This window comes from Notamacropus eugenii, chromosome 3, assembly GCF_028372415.1.
Source record: "Notamacropus eugenii isolate mMacEug1 chromosome 3, mMacEug1.pri_v2, whole genome shotgun sequence".
Taxonomy (NCBI): Eukaryota; Metazoa; Chordata; class Mammalia; order Diprotodontia; family Macropodidae; genus Notamacropus; species Notamacropus eugenii.
In genome coordinates this window covers 170,715,258-170,737,791 of record NC_092874.1, presented here as the reverse complement: position 1 = coordinate 170,737,791, position 22,534 = coordinate 170,715,258, and the positions used below count along the sequence as shown (strand labels likewise).

General features: G+C 38.1%; 1 protein-coding gene across 5 annotated transcripts in view; it reads right to left on the bottom strand.

The window, feature by feature from the left end:
• The window catches only part of USP6NL (USP6 N-terminal like), a 203,910-nt gene that overhangs the window by 43,540 nt on the left and 137,836 nt on the right, over positions 1-22,534 (bottom strand). For all 5 annotated transcript variants that reach the window (XM_072653340.1, XM_072653342.1, XM_072653338.1 and 2 more), the window contains one exon: positions 10,102-10,182. In XM_072653340.1, the coding sequence (XP_072509441.1) occupies positions 10,102-10,182 (81 nt within the window). The remainder of the gene's footprint in view (positions 1-10,101; positions 10,183-22,534) is intronic.

The following is a 22,534-nucleotide window of genomic DNA, read 5'->3' as shown; positions in this document are numbered from 1 at the left end:
ATGTAGAGCTAAAGTAATTCACCAAAGAGTCAACATGGAGAAAGGAAGAGGGTGTAACCAGTGAAAGGGTGATGATGTGGGAAATAATTAAAGGGTAGAAAGATTGGAAGTCACAGCTAGGAGAAAGAACAGGGTTTGGAGTAGGATAGGACCCTCTTCCCCCTTTCTCACAACTCTGTAAACATCACTGCAGAAACTGAAGTACATTGCACAGGACAAATCAGCATTTTGGATTCTTTATTTTTTTAAGTGGCCATGGATAAAGAATTCACCTGCAAGTGGCCAGTCTGTTGATGGTGAGCCCTTCTGTACTTAACTTGGGTGGAACTCAGAAAGTAGACTGAGTTTGTTGCTATGGCCATACTCAGAACCTGCCACAACTTTGGCTCTACTAAGCACTTAGTTCCACAGTAACATTGTAATAGGATGTTCTAAATGGATGAGTTGAACAACACTGCCAAGGCACTTTGAAGCCCTGGACAGAGCCTAGTTATGTAAAACATAAAAACATGATTACTAAATGACACGAAACAAAACAGGGTTGCACTACTTCATGAAGCTAGTACATAGTGCCCTGAGGAACTTAAAAAGTTTTGACTTACATGCAACTTTTTGGACATACTCTATACAAGTGACCTATGTTCAATATTAATCTGCTTCTGCTCCCCTGTTCCTCTTCTTTTTCAATTGACGAGGGCTCAGTCACAAACTCTCACCCTTTCCCTTCTTTCCTTTTAAAACCCTCTTTAAAAAACTCCCTGCAAGGTTAGCATTTGTTTTGCTTCTAACTAATCCTTTCCCAAACCTACATTCCCTCTCATTCCTTCCTCTCCCCTCTTGTAAATGCATGTTTAAAATACATTTAACTAAAATTTACATGTGTATTTCACTCCTTTTTGACCATATCAGATAAAAATGAGGTTGCCTGTTCCTGCCAGCCCATTGTTTGCAGTCTTTGACGAGGGCACCCTAAGTATGTGACATGTTTCCTCACCCCTCTCCCTCCTTTTTTCCCTAGTGTATTCCTTTTTTCCTTCCCTTCCCTTTCTTCTTTTAAATTCATCAAAGTAAAACAAAACCATTCCCAGGCCCTGCGTCCTATTTAATTCCCCCATGGCTGCGATGTCATCAGAATTCTGAGGGGACAGTTGTGATCATCTCTTTTGTTAGAATGTAAATATTTCATTTTTGTTCTAATCCCTTGTGATTGTTTGCTTTATTTATCATGTTTCTCTTGATTCTCACATTGGTATTTCAAAATCCTACTCAGGATTTTGATCCTTTGGTCTTTTCATCAAGAATACTTTGAATTCTTCTATTACATTAAAAGTTCGTTTTTCCTGAGTAGGATTATAGTCAGTTTTGCTACATAAGTTATTCTTGGTTATGAGCTTCCATCTTTTGTCTCTTTAGAACATCAATATTCCAAAGTGCTCCTCTTCTTTACAATGGAAGCTGCCAAATTCTGTGTGATTCTGAATGTGGCTCCTTGATACTTGAACTCTTTGTTTCTGGATATTTGCAACTCTTCTTTTCCTTAACCTAGAAACTGAATTTTGGCTATCGCATTCCTGGTAGTTTACATTTTGAGATACCTTTCAGGAGCTGATGGTAGACTCCTGTTCCACTTTTCCCTTGGTTTCAAATATTTTCTTGAAATACAGCATCCAGGCTTGGGGAGCAGAGGTATTTTCATGGTTTTCAAGTAATTCAATGATACTTAGATTATTTCCTCCTTGACCTGTTTTTTATATGAAGTATTTTATATTTTCTTCTATTTTTTCAGTCATTTGACTTTCTTTTAATATTTATTATCAGAGTTCCTTATCTTCTATTGTTCCATTTGAATTGCTTGATTAAGGTTCTGTGCCTCTTGTACTATGTTATTAATACTCTTTCCAAGTCTGTCCTTTAGTGCTCTCATTTCTTTTCCAATTCTTTCCTCAAGAAATCTCATTTCATTTACAGCATAATTTTTAAAGTCTCGCTTCATTTCTTCCAGAAATTCTAGATGACCCTGTAATCAAATCATGTTTTTCTTGAGGCTTTGCTTGTAGATGTGGTGAAGTTATTCTCTTCTAGGTTTGTATCCTCGGTATTCTCTGACTCCACCATAGCTCTTTATTATTGGTCTTTTTTCTTCACTCATTTTCCATCATTATTTCCAAAATTGGGACTCTGTATTAGGGTCAGGGTCTGGGCACTTCTGGAAGGAATGTCAAGGTCTTTTTTGGTTCTGACCTCTAGCCTCTTGAGTCCTATTACTATTTTCTTGGGGTATTGAGTTCTAGATCCTTCAAGGCCCTCAGGGACAGCTCTGACCAAGGGCAGAAACTCATTCTGTTCTTACTCCTTGCCACCTTCAAAGCCCATCATGCTCCTTACCTTGGGATGGAGCCAAAGGTCTGATGGATCTGTAACCTAACTCTAGGATCAATGTGACAGTTACCAGTTGGCTCCTTTCCAAATACTCTCTGGCCTAGGTGTACTGTATCTCTGGTCACTTCTTATGCAGCATGCACAAGACCTGACTAGGTCAGTTCCCTAGTGCCCACACATCTCAGTCTGTCTTCCTATATAAATCTCAGAAAAATAACTCTTGATTTTTTTCTTAGATTTTCTGATTGTGACAACATACAGTCAGTCATCTCTCTAGGTCTTTGTTGGAGTAGTTATGGGAAAGTGGTAGACCATACTGCTTCTGTTATCTTTATTGGTCTCTCCAGACTTTAATGTCCTTGACTTTGCTGAAATGTTTGATATGTGTTGACTGAATATTAAAACTATGGCAAAACATACACACACACACAACACACACACACAGAGCTGGGTAGTGAAAACATAAGGGAAATTACCATTTCCATAGAACCCTTCCTTCAACGTTATACAAATAGCAACTCATATTTATATGAATTTTAAGATGTATAAAGGGCTTTTCTTACAACAATCCTGTTAGGTAGGTAATAAAATTGTTGTTCTCATTTCAGAGATGAAGAAATGAGGTTTAGAGGGATAAAACAACTTCTCTAAAGTTATACATATGACAATTATCTGAACTAGAACTCAAACTTGGATTTTCTGACTGTAAGACTAGTATTTTCATACCACCAAACAAATATCACTACAGATATGCTTTTGTTCACTATGAGGTTACACATATGTCGCTTTCAAACAACTCAAATGGAAACTATTATTAAAATTTGTCTCTAAAAATTTAAATCTCCACTCCTACATTTATATTTAAGACATCAGGAATTTCATTATATTGTTACTGGATGAGTAAAGAGCTGGTGAGAAAAAAATATCTCTTTTGGAGAAGAGAAACATATAGCAACCTCTTTTTCTTAAAGCACTTTTAAAACTTAAGTTTACAGGATGAATTAGAAGAGGTAATTCTTTTAGAAAGTGTATCATATTTTGCATTAAATAAGTCCATATGTATACCACCTAAAGCTACTATCATTACAGAGAACAGTACTTTAAAATTATAAATCAAAGAAGATAGTTCCATTAAAATCTTACTTAATTGAGAATGCATTAGTCTGAGTTGCTATTAAGTTAGGCTAATAGAGTCCATCTTTACAGCTTACATAGAAATTTTCATAAATATATATGCAGTAAAGAAGAATACAGTTACATAATCCTATGAACATTACAACAGATGGTTTATGAAGTTGTAAGTGTAAGTACTAATCATGGACATTTGTCCTGTGTTTTTCTGGTCTTGACACAATCTTTTCAGTGAGATGAAATGCAAATTACTTAATAAACTTCATATCAACATAACAAACAACATAATTTTCAATAACTATGGGTCCAACATCTATGTTCTGGGTTAGATTCAATTCTGAACTAGATTTTTCTTAGCCATAATTGTGCCATTTATTTAACATCACACAAACTCCACAATGACATTGGCTTTAAAAAGATGATCACTACAGACAAGTCTTGGGTAAGATAGATGAGATAAAAAATCTCCAAAATTATGATATAACAAGCTAAAAAGGAGTAACTACTCTGAAGCACACCTTCATATAATGTGGAAAAACATGTAGAATGCTAATCGCAAACAGAAAAAACTACAGAGCAGTAATAAAAAACATGGTAAGTCTTGTGGAATATACAAACTCTTTGCATTAACCACAAATCTAAGAGAGGAATGAATATAAATGGCAACAAGTTTCTGTAAATGGCAAATGAACCTAGAAAACAGAAGAATATTCACGTTTTAAAGATTTTTTAAAAGTCTTAGGTACTGTAGCAAAGTTGTACATTTGCACACTGAAACTTCGCCATCATCATCTGAATTGCTTTCTAACAAAAAGATAAATAATGTATGCAGCAAAATGACTAGCGTTATGAAACAAATGGAAAATATTAACTATCCTTTGGATCTCCCTTTCTATTATCATATCTAATAATTAATTGAAATCTAACTAAATCAAAGCTGTTATCACATAAATTGTCTAAAATCAAAATATGTTTTTGAAATGCTAACAACTTTCATTTTGGGGAGTTCTAAATTAAGAAGAAGAAAGAAAGGAATAAACATTCAGGGAAGGCCTACTATGTGTAACAACGTGCTTTTTACAAGTATTATATCTCATTTGATTCTCACACCAGCTCTGTAAGGTAGGTGCCACTCTCATTCCCATTTCACAGGGTCATACAGCTAAGTGTCAGAAGCCATATTTGAATTCAGGTCCTCCTATCTTCAGGTTCTATCCACTGTGCCACCAGATGCTCTTAGGGATAACATCTTAATTTACAAATTAGCCATGAAACTGATAAAGCTGTGATTTTATCAGTTTGGAAACTCCTTCCAGTTATGCCTATTGCAGCAAACATATATAGATCATCCTGTAGGACTCCTGCCAGTGTTATGCTATGAAGCATCCACAGGATGTTCAAAGTTGCTAGAGGCTTCCCTCTAGGATCTCTTGACATTTCATGGGCTCTACAGATCATAGACTTAGAGTTGGGGAAAAAAATCTTAGAGGCCGTCTCTTTCCACTGTACTACACTGCCTCAATTAAACTGCAAATACTAGTGGAGCATGCAGAGAAGTTTATTGGTTATTACTCTTGCTATATGAGTACTTTAAATGTTTTCCTACATATACAACTCTCTGATGACATCCTTTGTATTGCTTTTTCTATAGAATTTCTAATTGACAATATTTAATTGCTTATCCACAACTTTACACACTTCTTCAGTTGATCTACTCAATGTTATAATATCATTTTAAGAATACTCATGGCTCTTTGTTTCAGAAAGAAGCTTAGGTACATTAAAATCTTTGCACAATTTCCCAAAGGTAGTCCAACCTTTTTTCTTCCTAGCATTCAATTCTGAGGCCATCTACATATAATATCTTTTTCCAAAATATATTGTAGAGATGGACCAAATCTACAGTTTGCCTATCCAAATACATATCCTAGTTGGGACAATAAATATTTTTTGTCCATCTGGTTTTCCCTATGTGGACAGTTGGGTCAAATTCTTTTGAGTGACTATGGATCTCATTAAGGAGGTACTTCAATGTTTCAGGATTTGATACAATCATCACATTTTGTTATTCAAACAATATTTGGCAATAACACTATGTACATGGAACCCATCTTTCAATCAAAAATTACAGCTACCACTTTAGTTCAGGTCCTTATCACCCCTCTACTAGACTAATGCCTACTAACTGGTCTTCTCACTCACCTTGTCTCTCATTATTCTAGTCTATTCTACCTATTACTACCAAAGTAATTTTCCTTAAGTACTGATCCAACGGTGTGATTAGCCTATTCCACCAACTCCAGTGACTTCCTAATGTCTCCAGGATAAAATATAAAGCCCACCACAATTCTGCCCCAACCAATCCTGACAGTTTCATTGACATTATTTACTCCTTATTCTTCACTCTGTGGTCCAGACTTTTCTCAGTTCCTCACTCATGACAATCCATCTCCTTTCTTTGTGCTTTTTCATTGGCATGACTGAAATACATTCCTTCCTGATCTTTACCTCAAAGAATTCCTTTCTTCCTTTAAGAAACCATCTCTGTATGAATGTTCTCCTGATTCTTTCAACTCTTAGTGCCCTTCCTCCCAATCTACTTTATGTATATATGTATGTATGTATGTATGTATATATGTGTGTGTGTATGTATACATACAACTTACATTTATTCAGTATATATTTTTATATGTGCTTATCTCTTTCGTTAGAGTTTAATGTGGTTGGGATTGTTTCTTTTTTTTCTGGGGGGTGGGGTATCCCCAGTAACTGGCATATAGTAGGCACTTAATAAATACTTATTGATTGATGATAATGGCTAACACCTGTGGAAAGAATGTTTTCCCCAGTTTTATGGCTTTAAAAGTCAAGTGTACTTTTATTATCCAAAATAGGCAAGTGTGAAAATATCAATAATAATATATATGTGTCCACTTTCTCATGTCTACAAGATCTTTGAGAATTAGTGAAATACTAATGAATTGGACTCCATCATGCCGCCAGGAACCTTATTATCATTAAACTCACCAACCTATGAGATTGCATCTGTCTTGACACTCACAACTCATCATTATTCTGAATCGGTATTCTTAATCCTACAGCCTCTGATAGGAGGGTTAGAAGGCCAGGCACTTCTTCATTTGCCACTTGCCACTCTCCTCTGGATGGGACTCAATCATACCACGCTAATTCTGACGTACTTCCTCTCTGCACCCTTTTCAGTTTCCTTTTTCGTGTTGTTTTCTCCTGTTAAACTATAAGTTCCTTGAGGCAATGACTGTCTTTTTCATATTTGTATCCCTAGCATTTATTTAGCACAACACCTCGTACACAGTAGGTACTTAAATGTTTTCTGAAAGACAAACAACAGGCATCTTTGATTAAGGTATAAGGAAGGAATGCAAATAATATTCTATAAAAGACAATATGTTTATAGGCATATAACTGACTGAAAAAGCATAGAGAAAAAACTGTGCTTATGATTTGTTAACTGTAAAAAAGCATCCGATTACTTACAGCAAAATACTGCCTTCAAGGATTCTTTTCCAATAAGCAATTTCCTGTACATATGTTAATATGACATAAGATTTCTTGAGAGAGAACACCAGGAAACACTTTACTGACCCTTTGTTTAGCAATAACAGATATAAGTCATTCTGATGATACTTCAAAACACAATTACTGGAGGACAGTGAAGTATTGTGGCATAGTGGATAGTAAGATGGTCTTGACGCTAGGAAGACCTAGGTTCAAGTTCCAACACTGATACATAGTGGTTCAGCAACCCTAACCAAATCACTTAAACTCTCAGTGCTCTATGCAAATCTCTAAGACCAAAAACTGCAAAGAAGATGCCGTTCAACACTGGTAGAGGGAGTTTCTTCACAGAATTACCAAAATTATATATACCAGTAAATACACCAATATACTAGTAAAATCACAAGCCCAATCCCTAACAATAACCATAACCCTACATTTGAGTAATACTGTCTGTTGTAGAGCTCTTAGTTTCACGACCTGTAGCATTGTTTGTATGATACTTCTTCTTTTTTATTCTGTAATGATAGTGTGCTACTTATAGAGTTGACACCACTCACTTACTAAAAGTTCAATGTGAGTTTTCCGCTATCTTTTCCAGAAGTGGCAGTTATTTATATAGCATAATGTATGTGACATATAAAGCAAAGTAATATTTGATGAATGACTTACTGATGGAAATGTACTATCCAAATCACCCTTTTATGTCCTATACCTATAAGTAGCTTGGGGAAGGAGGGGGGGTGCTAAAAAGGGACAGGAATAAAATCTGTGGACATAAAGTCATTGACTGATACAAGAACTTAATTCATGGCCTTGATGTTATTTGTACAATAGTCAGTTCAAACTGAATAGCCTAGATTCAGTTATTAACGAGATTTGATTTCTATCCCCAAATATTCAGGTTGCCAAAAATGTTCACTACCTCTTGAAACTAAAATTGCCCATTCAAATTTCTTAAAAGGTGCCCTATTTTCTAATTTCCTCCATCAGAACTACAATACCATTTTGAGATTATTTTTTGTTCTTTTCCAAACCTATGCTTGCTCTCATATCACACCAGGGAAGAGTACAGATTATCAAGTTCCCTCCTTCTGAAAGATTCCTGTCTTTTCAAAGAAAACACTATATAATGGGCAGTGGAAGAGTCCCATCAAATTACTACACTGCATATACTTCCTATGAAATATATCCAAATAAATAACACATATTTTAAAAAGCACAAAACACAAAGTTGCCATATAGTTTTGTTTTTCTAGGTGTTTTTTTTTTCCATTCTAAATAGTAGAGCCCATACTTTCTACATATGGCTACTTTGGAATTTCTGGGTCCTTCACGAGCCATGATTTCAATCAGTGTGGATAATCTCTCCACCAAAAGAAAAAGAATAACCTCCTCTCATGGCTTCTTGTGCTGTAATTATTCTTCATGTTGTCCCATAAATACCACATGAAGGATCTATTCAAGTCCTGTCTTCTAGGTGATCTTTAAATCCCCAGAGTATTTTAGGCATACTCAAACACTCAATAAATCAATACCCTTCATTTTGTTTGCTTTTTAATCATTTTGCAAGTTGTAACATAATAATTATAATAGCTCATTCATGTAGCACTTTACATTTTACAAAATGATTTCCCTCACAACCATAAATATTACCACCTAAGACTTGGTAATATTTCCTTCCGGTTTATAAAGAGGAGGTATATAAATTATTCATAATGATAAAAAGACATTTACAATATTAATAAGGTATTTCAGCTGAACTAAGGTGACAATAACTGATATATAGTTACAGTACACAGAGTCTTACAGGTTACAATATGCTTTATATGTCACTTCATTTTAACCCCACAACAATGCTGCAAGACAGAAAATACAGTATTATCTCCATTTTATGGATAAGGAAACATGCTCTGGGAGGACGAGTGGCTATGAGAGTTGCACAGTCAGTAGTTCTCAAAGGAAGAATTTAAATCCATGTCTTCCTGATTCACCTTTCAGAACTCTGTCCATGACACAACTTATACCTTCAATAATAAGGCAAAAAAGGACTGAAATTAACATGAAACTTCTCAATGGTTCTAAAAAAATCTAAAAAAATGATTAACATAATCATGCCTTCAAATTACTATGGAATCTAACAATTATTAGGTTAAGTTTTTTGGTTCATATATATTCAGCCCAGGAGTAAGGAATATATCTGTAAGTGTCAGTTTTATCATCACCCTTTTTCATAGGTTTACACCTGTTATCTTTAAGGTTATTTAAGATGCTATAACTCCATGATCTCAGAGAATTGCTTGTATGATAGGGGGAATCTGCTGTCATAAGAAGAGACTTCAATCTCAGCTCTGCTGATTACTACCTGTGTGATCTTTGGACAAATCGCCTAACCTCTCTGACCCTCAGTATCTTCATCTGGGTTTCTTTTTTCAAGGGGGTATAAGATAGGGAAAAATGATAACTAAGGTCCCTTGAACTCTCCATCTATGATAAAGAAGAAATGGATGTGATTTGCCACTAGTAAGGGAGTTTCCCTGAAAGGATACTTTTACCAATGGCCTCAGAGAACAGGATGAGGCACATTAGTTTTGGATGTCACCAATTTGGAATTTGTTTTGCTTGACTACATATATGTTACAATGGTTTTGTATTTCTCTTCTTGTTTGGGGAAGAATGGGGAAGGCAAATTTATTTCTGTGATATATCAATGCTAAGAAGGATAAGCTGTCTCTCCTTTCTCACATCCCCCTCATATGCATGCATACAACAAATATAAATCAATAAATGGATATCCTGGCTTACAAATCAGTCTCCCGTAAAACTGTCAATCATAAATCAGTTCACCACAGCCTGATCATCATGTGATGAACAGATAAAACTGAGTTTCCAGAATTCAAAAGCTGAGAAATAGATTCTAGGCAATAAATCTGATAGAGAAGCAACTCTTCTACCCAAATACGACCTACAACAATAAAATCAGTAATTATTTTATTTGATTGAACACAATGTTAACTGCAATTATGGGTAAGTTTATTAAGGTTATTTAAATACCTTTTCTGTATTCTTGTATTTTTCCCAGCTTTTCAGCATTTTCAGCCATTTTGTACTTCTTTCGATTTCTAGGTGCTTTTGCTGAAATGAAATTAAAAGGCCTTGTTATTATTTTTCAAGGTTCCTTTGTTTACAAATTACATCAGTTAAGGGAAATGCTAATAAAATATTACTAATGGAAGCCAACTTATCTTAAATTCACCAGCAAATCTCTAATCTCTAATCATTTTAAACACATTTTCATTGATAATTTTTGGTTTTGTTCAGTTTCTTTTTTTCAGTTAAGTCCAACTCTAGGTGACCCTATTTACAGTTTTATTGGCAAAGATACCTGGAGTAGTTTGCCATTTCCTTCTCCAGCTCATTTTAGAGATAAGGAACTGAGGTAAACAAGGTTAAATGACTTGTCCAGGGTCACACAGTTAGTAAGTGTCTGAGGCCAGGTTTGAACTGAGAAAGGTTTCTTTCTGATTCCAAGCCTGCCATTCCATCTACTGAGGGAGTCAAGAAGGAGAGAGTTCTGCCCCTAACTTCTGTTTTAGTAATGCTTAAAATTCTCCTTATATCTCCCATTCTCCCCACAAAGACTGTCCTATCCCATATAAAAAAGGTCCCTTTTTTTAAGGAAAAGGAGAAACTGGTAAAATCAAATAATACATAGAAAAAGTCTGAAAATATATGCAATGTTCCACATCCACAGACATGCTTGCTCTGCTAAGGAGGAAAAATTTCTCCTCGTATGTCTCCTTTGGCCCATGGTTATTATTTTAAATTCTGCAACATTCACTTTCAATTGCTTTGTAGTTGTTTTTTCAGTTAAATTATTATAGTTGCTCCGTATGTTGTTTCCTTGGCTCTGCTTATTTCACTCTGCATCAATTCATGTAAGTCTTTTCATGTTTTTCTGTATTCATCAAATTCAGTTTCTACTCATACAGCATTATTCCATTACATCCACATACCACAATTTGTTTAGCTAATTCCTAATAGATGGGCATCAACTTTGTTTCCAGCTTTTTTTTTTTTTTTTGCTATTACAAAAATGGATACTGCTACAAATATTTTAGTGGATATGGAGACTTTCTTCATATGAATGACCTCTTTGCGATGTATGTCTAATAATACACCTCTAGGTCAAAGAGTATGGGCATTTTAGCCATTTTATGAACAATATTGCTTTCCAAAACAGTTGTACTAAGTCATAACTCCACCAACAATGCCTTGGTCGAAAACCTTCTTCCAATAACCCCTCCCCATCGAGTATTCTCAGCTTTTTTCATGTTTGTTGGATGTGAAGTAAAAACCTCAGGGTTATTTTGGTTTGCATTTCTCTTATTATCAAATGATTTGGAACATTCTTTCCAATGGCTGTCACTTCTTATGAGAACTCTCAACGAGAACTCTGTCCATATTATTTGACTGCTTCTCAATTAGATAACGGATCTGATGCTCTTCTAATTTTTTTTTAAGATATCACCTTTAATATTTAGATTACACATCCATTTTGAATCTGTGTAATGTGGCATAAAATGATGATATAAGCCTAATTTCTATCAAGACTACTGCCCAGTTTTCCCAGCAGTTTTTAAAATAGGGAGTTCTTTCCTAAGTAATTTATGTTTATCCAACAGTGAGCTATTGAGATCCACCATTTCTGATTCTTTTTTGTCTATTGCACTGATCTATTTCTTCTTTTAAACCAATACCAAATAGTTCTTATGAATGCTGCTCTGTAAAATAGTTTGAGGTCTAGAACAGGTACTCTACCTTCATCCCTACCTTTTTTATTTTCATTATTTCTCTAGACATTCCGTATCTTTTCTTTCTCCAAATGAATTCTGTTATAATTGTATCAAGTAGTGATTGGAATAGCACTAATGCTGTAAATTAGTTTTAGTGGTATTATATTGGCTTGGCCCATTCAAGAACATTGGATGTTCTTGCAGCTATGGTCATTGTTCTTCATTTTTTAAAGGAAGACTTTATAACTGAATCTATACAAATATCTTGTGTGCACAATATTTGTGGAGTAAATATAAAGTAGTTTTTTATAGAAAGTGATTCACTAGGAAAATCAGAACAGGTTTCATGAAAGGCAGCAGCACCTATGTTTTGAAGGTAGCTAGAGATTTTAAAAGGTGGAGGTGAGTCTGTAAAAAGGTGTGGAAGAGATAGAATGGTGAAGAAGTATGCTGCTTTGGCTGGAATACAAACTATGTGAGGGATAGTAATGTGCAAAACACCTGTAGAGAAAGGGTAGGGCTATATTATGAAGAGCTTTAAATAACAAATGTATTTTATTCATCCTTCCAGTTCTCTGGCTGTCTGCTGGATAGGGAGAAACACCATTAAATATTAAGATTTCTTTTTCAGAGAAGAGGAGAAAGTCCATTCTGTTATGTCTCCAGCACTGTCTCATGCCTTAGGTTAAGGAGAGTAACACCATTTCTTCAGATCTGAACACCAACCAATACCCCCTCCAGAACTACCCAGAGATGGCTACACTCTGAGGCCAAAACCTTAGAGACAATGAAAATCTATCTAAACTTATTCCTCAATGATGAACCTTCTCCCCTTGGTTATAAACTCTCCATCCCAGGGATTCTGAAACTCTTCCTTCTTTATGACAAAAATCCCACCCCCAACTGCAGATGCTCTATTTCCATCCCCTTTGTCTTTTTCCATTTACTCCACTTTCTAATTTTCACTAAAACCTAGATGCCTCCTGATTATACAGCCTCCCTTTCCAGCACTGGCTGCATTTTCATTCATCCCCTCTGCCTAGCTTATAGGGTTTCTCTTTTTCAACTCCTACCCCATCAACTCTGAAACAGCTCCAGCACCCTGGACCCTTGGGCTCCTCCCTTCTCCTGATTGGAGAGCATGGAGGGTGGACATTGGAAAGGTCTTATCCCATCCTCCGCCATTTAAGGAGGACACCCTAGGAATTCATCTCATCATTTTCACCCAGCTATTCTTTTGGATTTCATAATCTCTAGGAACTCATCATTCCATAAAATGAAATAAACTCTGAAACATAAGGCTCCTCAGATCATTTCCCACCTAAGACTGGGGGTTGGTACTCTACCTCTTTCAGCTTCTTTTTATATGCTATCTTCCCCATTAGACTGTGAGTTCCTTAAGGGCAATGACTATACCATTATTCTTTGTATCCCTAGCAGTTAGCACAGCACCTGGCACATAGCAGATGCTTAATAAATGTTTATTGGTTGACTCTGAGAACAGGGTACTTTAACAAACATACATACTGATACTGCCCTCAAACACTCTAAGCTCACAATTCATCAACTTGGTCATTTCCCATAACCTACTCCTCCACCCCACTACATCTACACACAGAGCCAGTCATATCATTAATTTTGCCATCAAAACCATTTTGCTTCCATATTCATGAACTCCAAAATTCCTTTATCTAATGACACAATCAGCTATCATTCTACTTCTCCCTCCGCCTTACAACCCCAAATCCTGTTATTCAATTCCATTCAATTAACATTTATTGTCTTCTATGTGCCAGACACTGTTCTAAGTGCTAGGGATATAACAAGAGGCAAGATAATCCCTGCCCTCAAGGAACTTACAATTTAATGGGGGAGATTACATGCAAACAGATATATGTAAAGCAAGTTATACGTAGAATATATAGGAAATTATTAACAGAGGGAAGGCACCAGAATTAAAAGGGGTTGGAGAAAGCTCCCTGTAGGAGATGGGATTTTAGCTGAGACTTAAAGGAAGCCAGGGAGGTCAATAGTCAGAGTGGAGGAAGAAGGACATTATAGGCATGAAGAACAGCCAGAGAATACCCAGAACTCAGAGATGAAGTGTCTGGTTCATGGTACAGCCAAGAGGCTAGAGTCACTGGATCAGTAATAATTTGTTGGGTAGTAAAGTATAAGAACACTAGAAAGGTAAGAGGGGGCTAGGTTATGAAAGGATTTACATGCCAAACAAGATTTTGTATTTGTTTCTAGAGGCAATAGAAAGTCAGTGGAATTTACTGAGTAGGGGGAGGAGGTAAAATGATCAGACTTGAATTTTAGGAAAATTATTTTAGTGGATGAACAGAGAAATGGAGTGGGGAGGGAAGCAGGCAGATCCATGAGCAGACTATTACAATAATCAAGGTATGAGGTGATCAGGATCCGCATAGGTGACGGTGTCAGAGGAGAGAAAGGGGCAAATCTGGAAGATGATGCAAAGATAAAAAAGGCAGGCTCAGCTAGTCTGGAAGAGAAGTGATGGGTCAAGGAACTGGAGGTCACAGTGACTACGAAGAGCAAAATTATGTAAAGAAAGACAGAAGGAAAAATGAACCTGTTCCCCCTCCCTCAACACTTTCAGATGAGAATATTTCCTCTTATTTTGCTAAAAAAAAAAAAGAGAGAGAGAGAGATTATTTAACTGAGAAATCCCTTTTCTTCTCTCCTCCTCATCTCATATTACCCAGATGCCTTCTGCTCCTCCTTCTTCAGCCCTGTTTCTCATGATGAGGGGGTGTCTCTCTTTGCTAAGACAAATCTCTCTAGGAATAGCTAGCTGGCACAGTAGATAAAGCAGTGGGCTTAGAGAAAGAAGACCTGAGTACGAATCTGCCCTCACACTTACTATGTGACCCTGGGTAAAACTGCCTTAGTTTTTACGTCTGTAAAATGGGGATAATAATAGTACCATCCTCACAGGTTGTTGTGAAAATCAAATAAGATAATATTTTTAAAGTGCAACAATGACAGACACATAGTAAGTGATTAATAAATATTTCTTCCCTTCCTTTCCCCCTCTATAAGTACTGACAGTCCCATTCTTTCCCATCTTCTCTAGCAGCTTGCCTCCTCTATCATCCTTACTCTTGGTCTCTGTCTACTAGTTGTTTCCATACTGCCTATAAACATGCTTACTTCTCATTCATCCTCAAAACCCCTCATTTTACCCATCCATCCCTGTTAGTTATTATTCCATCTCTCCTCCCTTTTGTGGCTAAAGTCCTTGAGAAGGTCGCCTACGTTGTACACCTCCACTTCCTTTCCTCTTACTTGGTTAGAGCCAAGATGGCAGAGTGGTGGCAAGCAGTACCATGAATTTCTCAACACAAAACTCCTCTAAACAGATAAAGAAGATGTACCACACCTAATCCTGATGAGGGAAACCACAAAAAAGTCATAGTGAGTCATTTTTCCAGCCCAGTTCAGCATATGGAAACAAACAGGCAGATTTTTTTGGACAGTTCCAAGCCAGGAATACACAAAAAGGGAAAATTTTAGCAACCAAGGAAAGACTGCACCAGGGCAAAAGGAAGTCCAAGAGCTATACCAAGGTATCCATAGGAACCGATATGAACTTGCGACTTTGTTGCCCACTACTCATTCTGGGTCACAGGTCCAAAGTGATCTAAGAAGGGTACCTATACACAGAGGAGTGGCATTCCTAAGAAGAGAATCCTTGGAGATGTACTGCAAAAGGTAAGTAGCAGCAACTTGGCTCAGATTCCAAGTCAGAATAGGGTTTAAATTCCAACATCTACCAGTTTGCAGAGGAATAACTAGGGCAGGAGTCCCAGACAAAAAGACAGTTTGTAATTCTGCTGCTCAGAACCAACAGTTTTTCAGCCTGTTGACGGAGGATAAGTGTAGCAGCAATCTACTTGTGCTCAAACTCAGGTAAAGGAACAAGCAGAGCCCAGGCTAGGAGAGGCAGCAATCAGACTTTGCCCTTGATCAGACCATTTTGGGAGCAATGAAAGCTTGCAGGTCCCCAACTTGTCCTTGAGATTTTGGAATAACTCAATACTCTAAGAAAGCAGCAGCAAGATCAGCCCAGAGCTTCCCTCCAGAAGTGCTACAAAGCCCAGCCTGAACATCAAGTCCAAAGTCAGGCTGGAAGAATAAGCAAACACAAAAAGTATCACACCATAAAGAGCATAAATGGTGGCAGGGAAATTCAGAATATAAACCCAGAAGAATGACTTCAAAATATCTAAAAGCAAAACCTCAGAGAAAAACATAGCCTAGGCAAAAACTCATTCAGAATACATGGAAAGATGAAACAAAAGATAAAAAACAAACATTCTCTCACCTTCACCTTCCTGTTAAACATCTTTAACTGAATGTCCAGTAAACATCTTAAACTCAACATGTCCAAAACTGAACTCATTTACTTTCCCCTCAAACTCTCCCCCTTTCCTAACTTCCCTGTTACTACTGAGGGTACCACCATCCTCACAGTCACCCAGGCTCATTACTCCTCACTCTCTCTCTCTCACCTCCCATCATCTCATTTTCTACCAAGGTCTGTCAATAATACATGCAACATCTCTTTCATATACTACCTTCTCTCCTCTGACATTGCCGCCAAGCTGAATCAGGAATTCATCACCTCACACTTAAGACTCCTTCATTAGTCAGCTGGTTACTCTCTCTATCTCAAGTGTGTCCCCCCTCTAGTCCATCTTTCACTTACTTGGCTATCAAAATGACTTTCCTAAAGAACAGGTCTTACCCTCTCCCCCAGTTCAATAAACTTCAGTGGCTCTCCATTAAATACACAATCCTCTGTTTGACCTCCAAATCCCTTCATAACCTTCTTGCACACCTTTCAGTCTTCATTCACCTCACATTTCACACACACACACACACACACACACACACACACACACACACACTCTCTCTCTCTCTCTCTCTCTCTCTCTCTCTCTCTCTCTCTCTCACTCTGTCTCATCCAATGACACTGGCCACCTTGCTGTTCCTTACACAAGGTACTCCAATTTTCACTGGCTGTCCCTCATACTTGGAACTTTTTCCTTCCTCATATCTGCCCTCCAGGCTTCCTGCAAGTCCCAGCTAAACTCCCACTATGGACAGGGAATCTTTATATTGATTTCTCTTAATTCTAGTGTTCTCCCAAGATGGCTCTGGAGGAGAAGTGAGGCTGGTGACCTGCACAGCCCTCCCTCACTCAAAATAAGGTCAGGTGCAAGTCATGTCATCATTTCTCTGATGGCATGGTCTTGTTTGGCAACAAAGGACAAACACAACAACCTGTGAGTAGACCCAGTTGCCTGAATGGGGACTTGGCTAGCTAGGTAACTCAGCTCTTCCTCTCCTGTCTGCCTCCCCCCTCCCCTCCTTCTCCTATCCAAAGGAAGGTAAATTTGGATGGCCAAAGGATGCCCAGTTTAACTAGGGGTTTACTGGCTATATCCTATCCTTCCCTCCCCTTCTCTTCCCTTTCTTTCCTTTCCTTTCCCAAAACTTGCACTCTAGTACCATACTAGACCACTGCCCAATGTCCATTTAAGGGCTGTTTTCTGGACCCTCCTGGTTTAAAAGTGATTATCGATAGAAACTATTGCTGTTTCTCTCCCAGCCAGATGTAGTTACTTTTCTTTGCCTCATTAAAGGGGCCATCCTCTGACTACTTCTGAAACAATCATATTCACTGAATGGGGGGTTACCTTACTTTAGGTGAGTATCTAAATAGGCCTTGGCCTAAAGGGGTCAAGGTCTCCCACTGCATCCTGGGCCATCTCCAGTCATCCTGATGAATATCTGGTCACTGGATCCAGATGTCTCTGGAGGAGAAGTGAGGCTGGTGACCTTGCCTTAACAGATGATTTGGCAAATGAATGGATGTGTTGGGTGATGGAGAGTGAGATGTAGATACTGTAAAGGTTGCAAGTCTGGGAATCTGGAAGGATTGTAGTGGCTTTGACAAAAATAAGTTTGGAAAGGGTGAAGTTTTAGGGGGAAAGATGAGTTCATTCTTGGACACACTAAATTTGAGATGTCTATAGGACATCCACGTTGAAACATCCAATAGACAATTGGTGATGCAGAACTGAAGTTCAAGTGAGAAACTGGGGCTGAACATATATTTATCTGAGAGTCATCTACACAGTGACAACAGTTAAATCCATGAGAGCTCAGAAGTTGACCACAAAAGACCATACAGAAGGAGAAGAGAGAGCTTGGATCAGAATCTTGTTGAACCTCTAATCAGTTAGATGGCATGATAAGAATCATGAGCCAATGAAGGAAATTGAAAAGCAGTCAAATAGGTAGGAGAACCAAAAGAGTAGTGTACTTCAAAATTCTAAAGATGAGAGAATATCTAGAAAATCAAACTGGGGGAACAGTATCAATAGTAGCAGATGGACTGAGAGGGATCATAACAGACACTCAGATCTGGCAATTTAGTGATCATTGGTAACGTAGGAGAAAACAGTTTTAATTGAAGGATGAGATCAAAAGCCATATTGCAAAGGGTTGATGATCAATTAAGAGCAGAGGAAGAAGAGGCTATAGTATAGAAAGCTTTTTCGTGGAACTTGGTAGAGAAAGAGAGGAGAGACATAAGATAATAACTTGATGCAACAGTGTTTAGTGAAGGTTTTTTAAAAGATGAGAGAGATTTGGGCATGTCTGAAGGCAGCAGAGAAGCAATCAGTAGATAGGGAGAGATAGAATAAGACACGTAGACAAGGAGTAGGGAAAACATAAGAGAGCAGGGATGTAATCCGCTGGAGAAGATGGGAGGGAATGGGATCAAGTGCATGGTTAGAAGGACTGATGACGGAAAGAAGAAAAACAAATTTTGTCAGAGAACTGGAAAAGAGGAAAGAGTAGGAGATGATACCCAGGAGTTTTGAGATGAAAGGAATGAGAGAAAAGGAAGCCCTTTCCAAATGGCCTCAAAATTCTCAACAATGTATGTCAAGTTTCTCAGCTAAAAAGATGTGGGAGGGGTGGAGCCAAGATGGCAGAGTAGAAAGACACACACTGATGGCTCTCCCCACACAGCCTAAAAAATACCTGTAGAGAGGGACTCTCAACAAATTTTGGAGCAGCAGAAGTAGAGAACAACACAGTGGAGGAGATTTCCAGCCCAGGGTGACCTGAAAGGCCCACTGGAAACGTTGGTTACACCGGACGCGGAGCAGAGCCCAGCCCAGCCCAGCCTTGGCCATGCACGCGGCTCACAAACAGCACTTGGAAGTGGAATCTCCAGTCGCAGTAGCAGGGTTTGCAGATACTTTAACCCACAGGCGCCAAAGGTCAGTGACAGGTTTTTTCAGCTGGCCAAGAAGGGAGAAGGGAGAAGGGCCTTCCCATAGCTCTAGCCTTATGCAGCGGCCACAGAGGCCACATCAGGCAGGTGGCAGCAGTTCCCACATCAGCCTCTACAGCAGCCTGCATTCACTGTTGGATCGTAAAACCCCTGGGGGTACTGAGCAGCTGATTATTACCTCAGCCCTGTGTAGAGGCCCTGAGGGAGCTGATCTTTATCTCACACTGAATGGCGGCCCTGCCCATGCAGCTTATATGAATCTCAGCCCCCAGTGCTGACTTGGCAGAACTGGAGGCCAGGTGGCTAGGGAGAGGAAACTCTGCTAAGATTCTGGGCACAAAAATCTCTCCCTACTCCCAGACCAGTGTACACACTTGAATGTGCCACCTTGGAGGAACTGAGATCTTACAGATTCCCAGAGTATAGCCTACTCTTGACAAAGGACCCAAAAGTCAAGTAAGTGGTTGGGAAAATGCCCAAAAAAGGGAAAAAAATAAGACTACAGAAAGTTACTTTCTTGGTGAACGGATATCTTCTCCCATCCTTTCAGATGAGGAAGAACAATGCTTACCATCAGGAAAAGACATAAAAGTCAAGCCTTCTGTATCCCAAACATCCAAAATAAATATTCAATGGTCTCAGGCCATGGAAGAGCTCAAAAAAGATTTTTAAAATCAAGTAAGAGAGATGGAGGAAAAATTGGGAAGGGAAATGAGAGAGATGCAAGAAAATCATGAAAAGGTGGGTCAACACCTTGCTAAAGGAGACCCAAAAACATGCTGAAGAAAATAACATCTTGAAAAACAGGTTAACTCAATTGACAAAAGAGGTTCAAAAAGCCAATGAGGAGAAGAATGCTTTAAAAAGCAGAATTAGCCAAATGGAAAAGGAGGTTCAAAAGCTCACTGAAGAAACTAGAATGGAACAGATGGAGGCCAATGACTTTATGAGAAACCAAGAAATCACAAAACAAAACCAAAAGAATGAAAAAATGGAAGATAATGTGAAATATCTCATTGGAAAAACAACTGACATGGAAAACAGATTCAGGAGAGATAATTTAAAAATTATGGGACTACCTGAAAGCCATGATCAAAAAAAGAGCCTAGACATTATCTTTCATGAAATTATCAAGGAAAACTGTCCTGATATTCTAGAACCAGGGGGCAAAATAAATATAGAAAGAATCCACCGATCATCTCCTGAAAGAGATCCAAAAAAAGAAACTCCTAGGAACATTGTGGTCAAATTCCAGAGTTCCTAGGTCAAGGAGAAAATATTGCAAGCAGCTAGAAAGAAACAATTCAAGTATTGTGAAAATACAATCAGGATAACACAAGATCTAGCAGCTTCTACATTAAGGGATCAAAGGGTATGGAATATGATATTCCAGAAGCCAAAGGAACTAGGACTAAAACCAAGAATCACCTACCCAGCAAAACTGAGTATAATACTTCAGGGGGAAAAAATGGTCTTTCAATGAAGTAGAGGACTTTCAAGCATTCTTGATGAAAAGATCAGAATTGAAAAGAAAATTTGACTTTAAAACACAAGAATCAAGAGAAGCATGAAAAGGTAAACAGGAAAGAGAAATCATAAGGGATTTACTAAAGTTGAACTGTTTGTATTCCTACATGGAAAGATAATATTTGTAACTCTTGATACTTTTTTCAGTATCTGGGTAGTTAGTGGGATTATACACACACACACACACACACACACACACACACGTATATATATAGAGAGAGACAGAGCACAGGGTGAGTTGAATAGGAAGGGATCATATCTAAAAAAATAAAATTAAGGGATGATAGAGGAATATATTGGGAGGAGAAAGGGAGAAATGGAATGGGGCAAATTATCTCTCATAAAGGAGGCAAGAAAAAGACTTTTCAACACAGGGAAAAAGGTGGGAGGTAAGAGGGAAAACGTGAACTTACTCTCATCACATTTGACTCAAGGAAGGAATAAAATGCTTACTCATTTTGGTATGAAAACCTACCTTACAATACAGGAAAGTGGGGGAGAATGGGATAAGCAGGGTGGGAGGGATGATGGAAGGGAGAGCAATGGGAGGAGGAAGCAATTAGAAGTAAACACTCTTGGGGAGGGACAAGGTCAAAAGAAAGAACAGAAGAAATGGGGGGCAGGATAGGATGGAGGGAAATATAGTCTTACACAACATGACTATTATGGAAGTCATTTGCAAAACTACACAGATATGGCCCTATATTGAATTGCTTGCCTTCCCAATGGGGATGTGTGGGGAAGGAGAGAAAAAGAGAAGTTGGAACTCAGTTTTAGGAACAACTGTTGAGTACTGTTCTTGCATACAACTAGGAAATAAGAAATACAGGTAATGGGGTATAGAAAGTTATCTTGCCCTACAGGACAAAAGAGAAGATGGGGATAAGGGAAGGGAAGGATGTTAGAAGGGAGGGCAGATTGGTGATAGGGGTAATTAGAATGCTCGGCGTTTTGGGGTTGGGAGAGGGGAGAAATGGGGAGAAAATGTGGAACTCAAAATTTGGTGGAAATGAATGTTGAAAACTTAAATAAATTTAAATACAAAAAAGAAAGAAAAGAAAAAGGTATGGGAGACTTGAGGAGGAAAGAGGTCTAGAAGGGTTTCTGTTGGGAGTTAAAGAAATCAATTAAGAAATAATAAATGGACTATCTTGCCTCTAAGAGGGTACAGTTCAGGTTAGAGGACATGAATTTGTAATCTACACATTAAGGACAGTTGTGAAACTTTGTCCAGATGTGTTCAGCAGCTGTGAGTAAGAGCAGAAGAGGTAGCCAGTATGCATAATTTAAGGTTGAATTTTAGCAAAATACGAGCAGTGACAAGATGAGCAGGCAAGAGATTCAAAAGAAGAGGTCAGTGTAGTGTCGAAATGGCTAACTACTGAGTTAAGATTAGCAATGAAGGAAAATGAAGTCAGAATCAGAGAATGAGAAAGCACTAAAAGGTGGAACAACTGAAAGTCTCCAGGAGAGCAAGAAATAGGTTTAGAAGGAATGAGACATTGGGACAGGTGGAATAATAGGGGATTATGGTCAATAGGGGAATGTCAAAATTTGTAATTAGGTAAGTGGCATAGTCGTGTATGATGGGAAGAGACAGCGTGAGACCATCCCTATGTGTATCTGAAATGATGGGAAAGAGGTCCGGGGACAGTTTGAGAAGCCACAGGAGAAATAGTGGATGGAAGATGAAGTTTGAAGCACAGTTTCCATGCAGTGTTATAGTAAAGGGGAGGAAGGTGAGATCTGGATCTGGTTTCAGATCTGGCTTTTCAGTGCAGTTGCTACTGCTCTTTAAGAAACACTGAGTTAGAGTTATTAT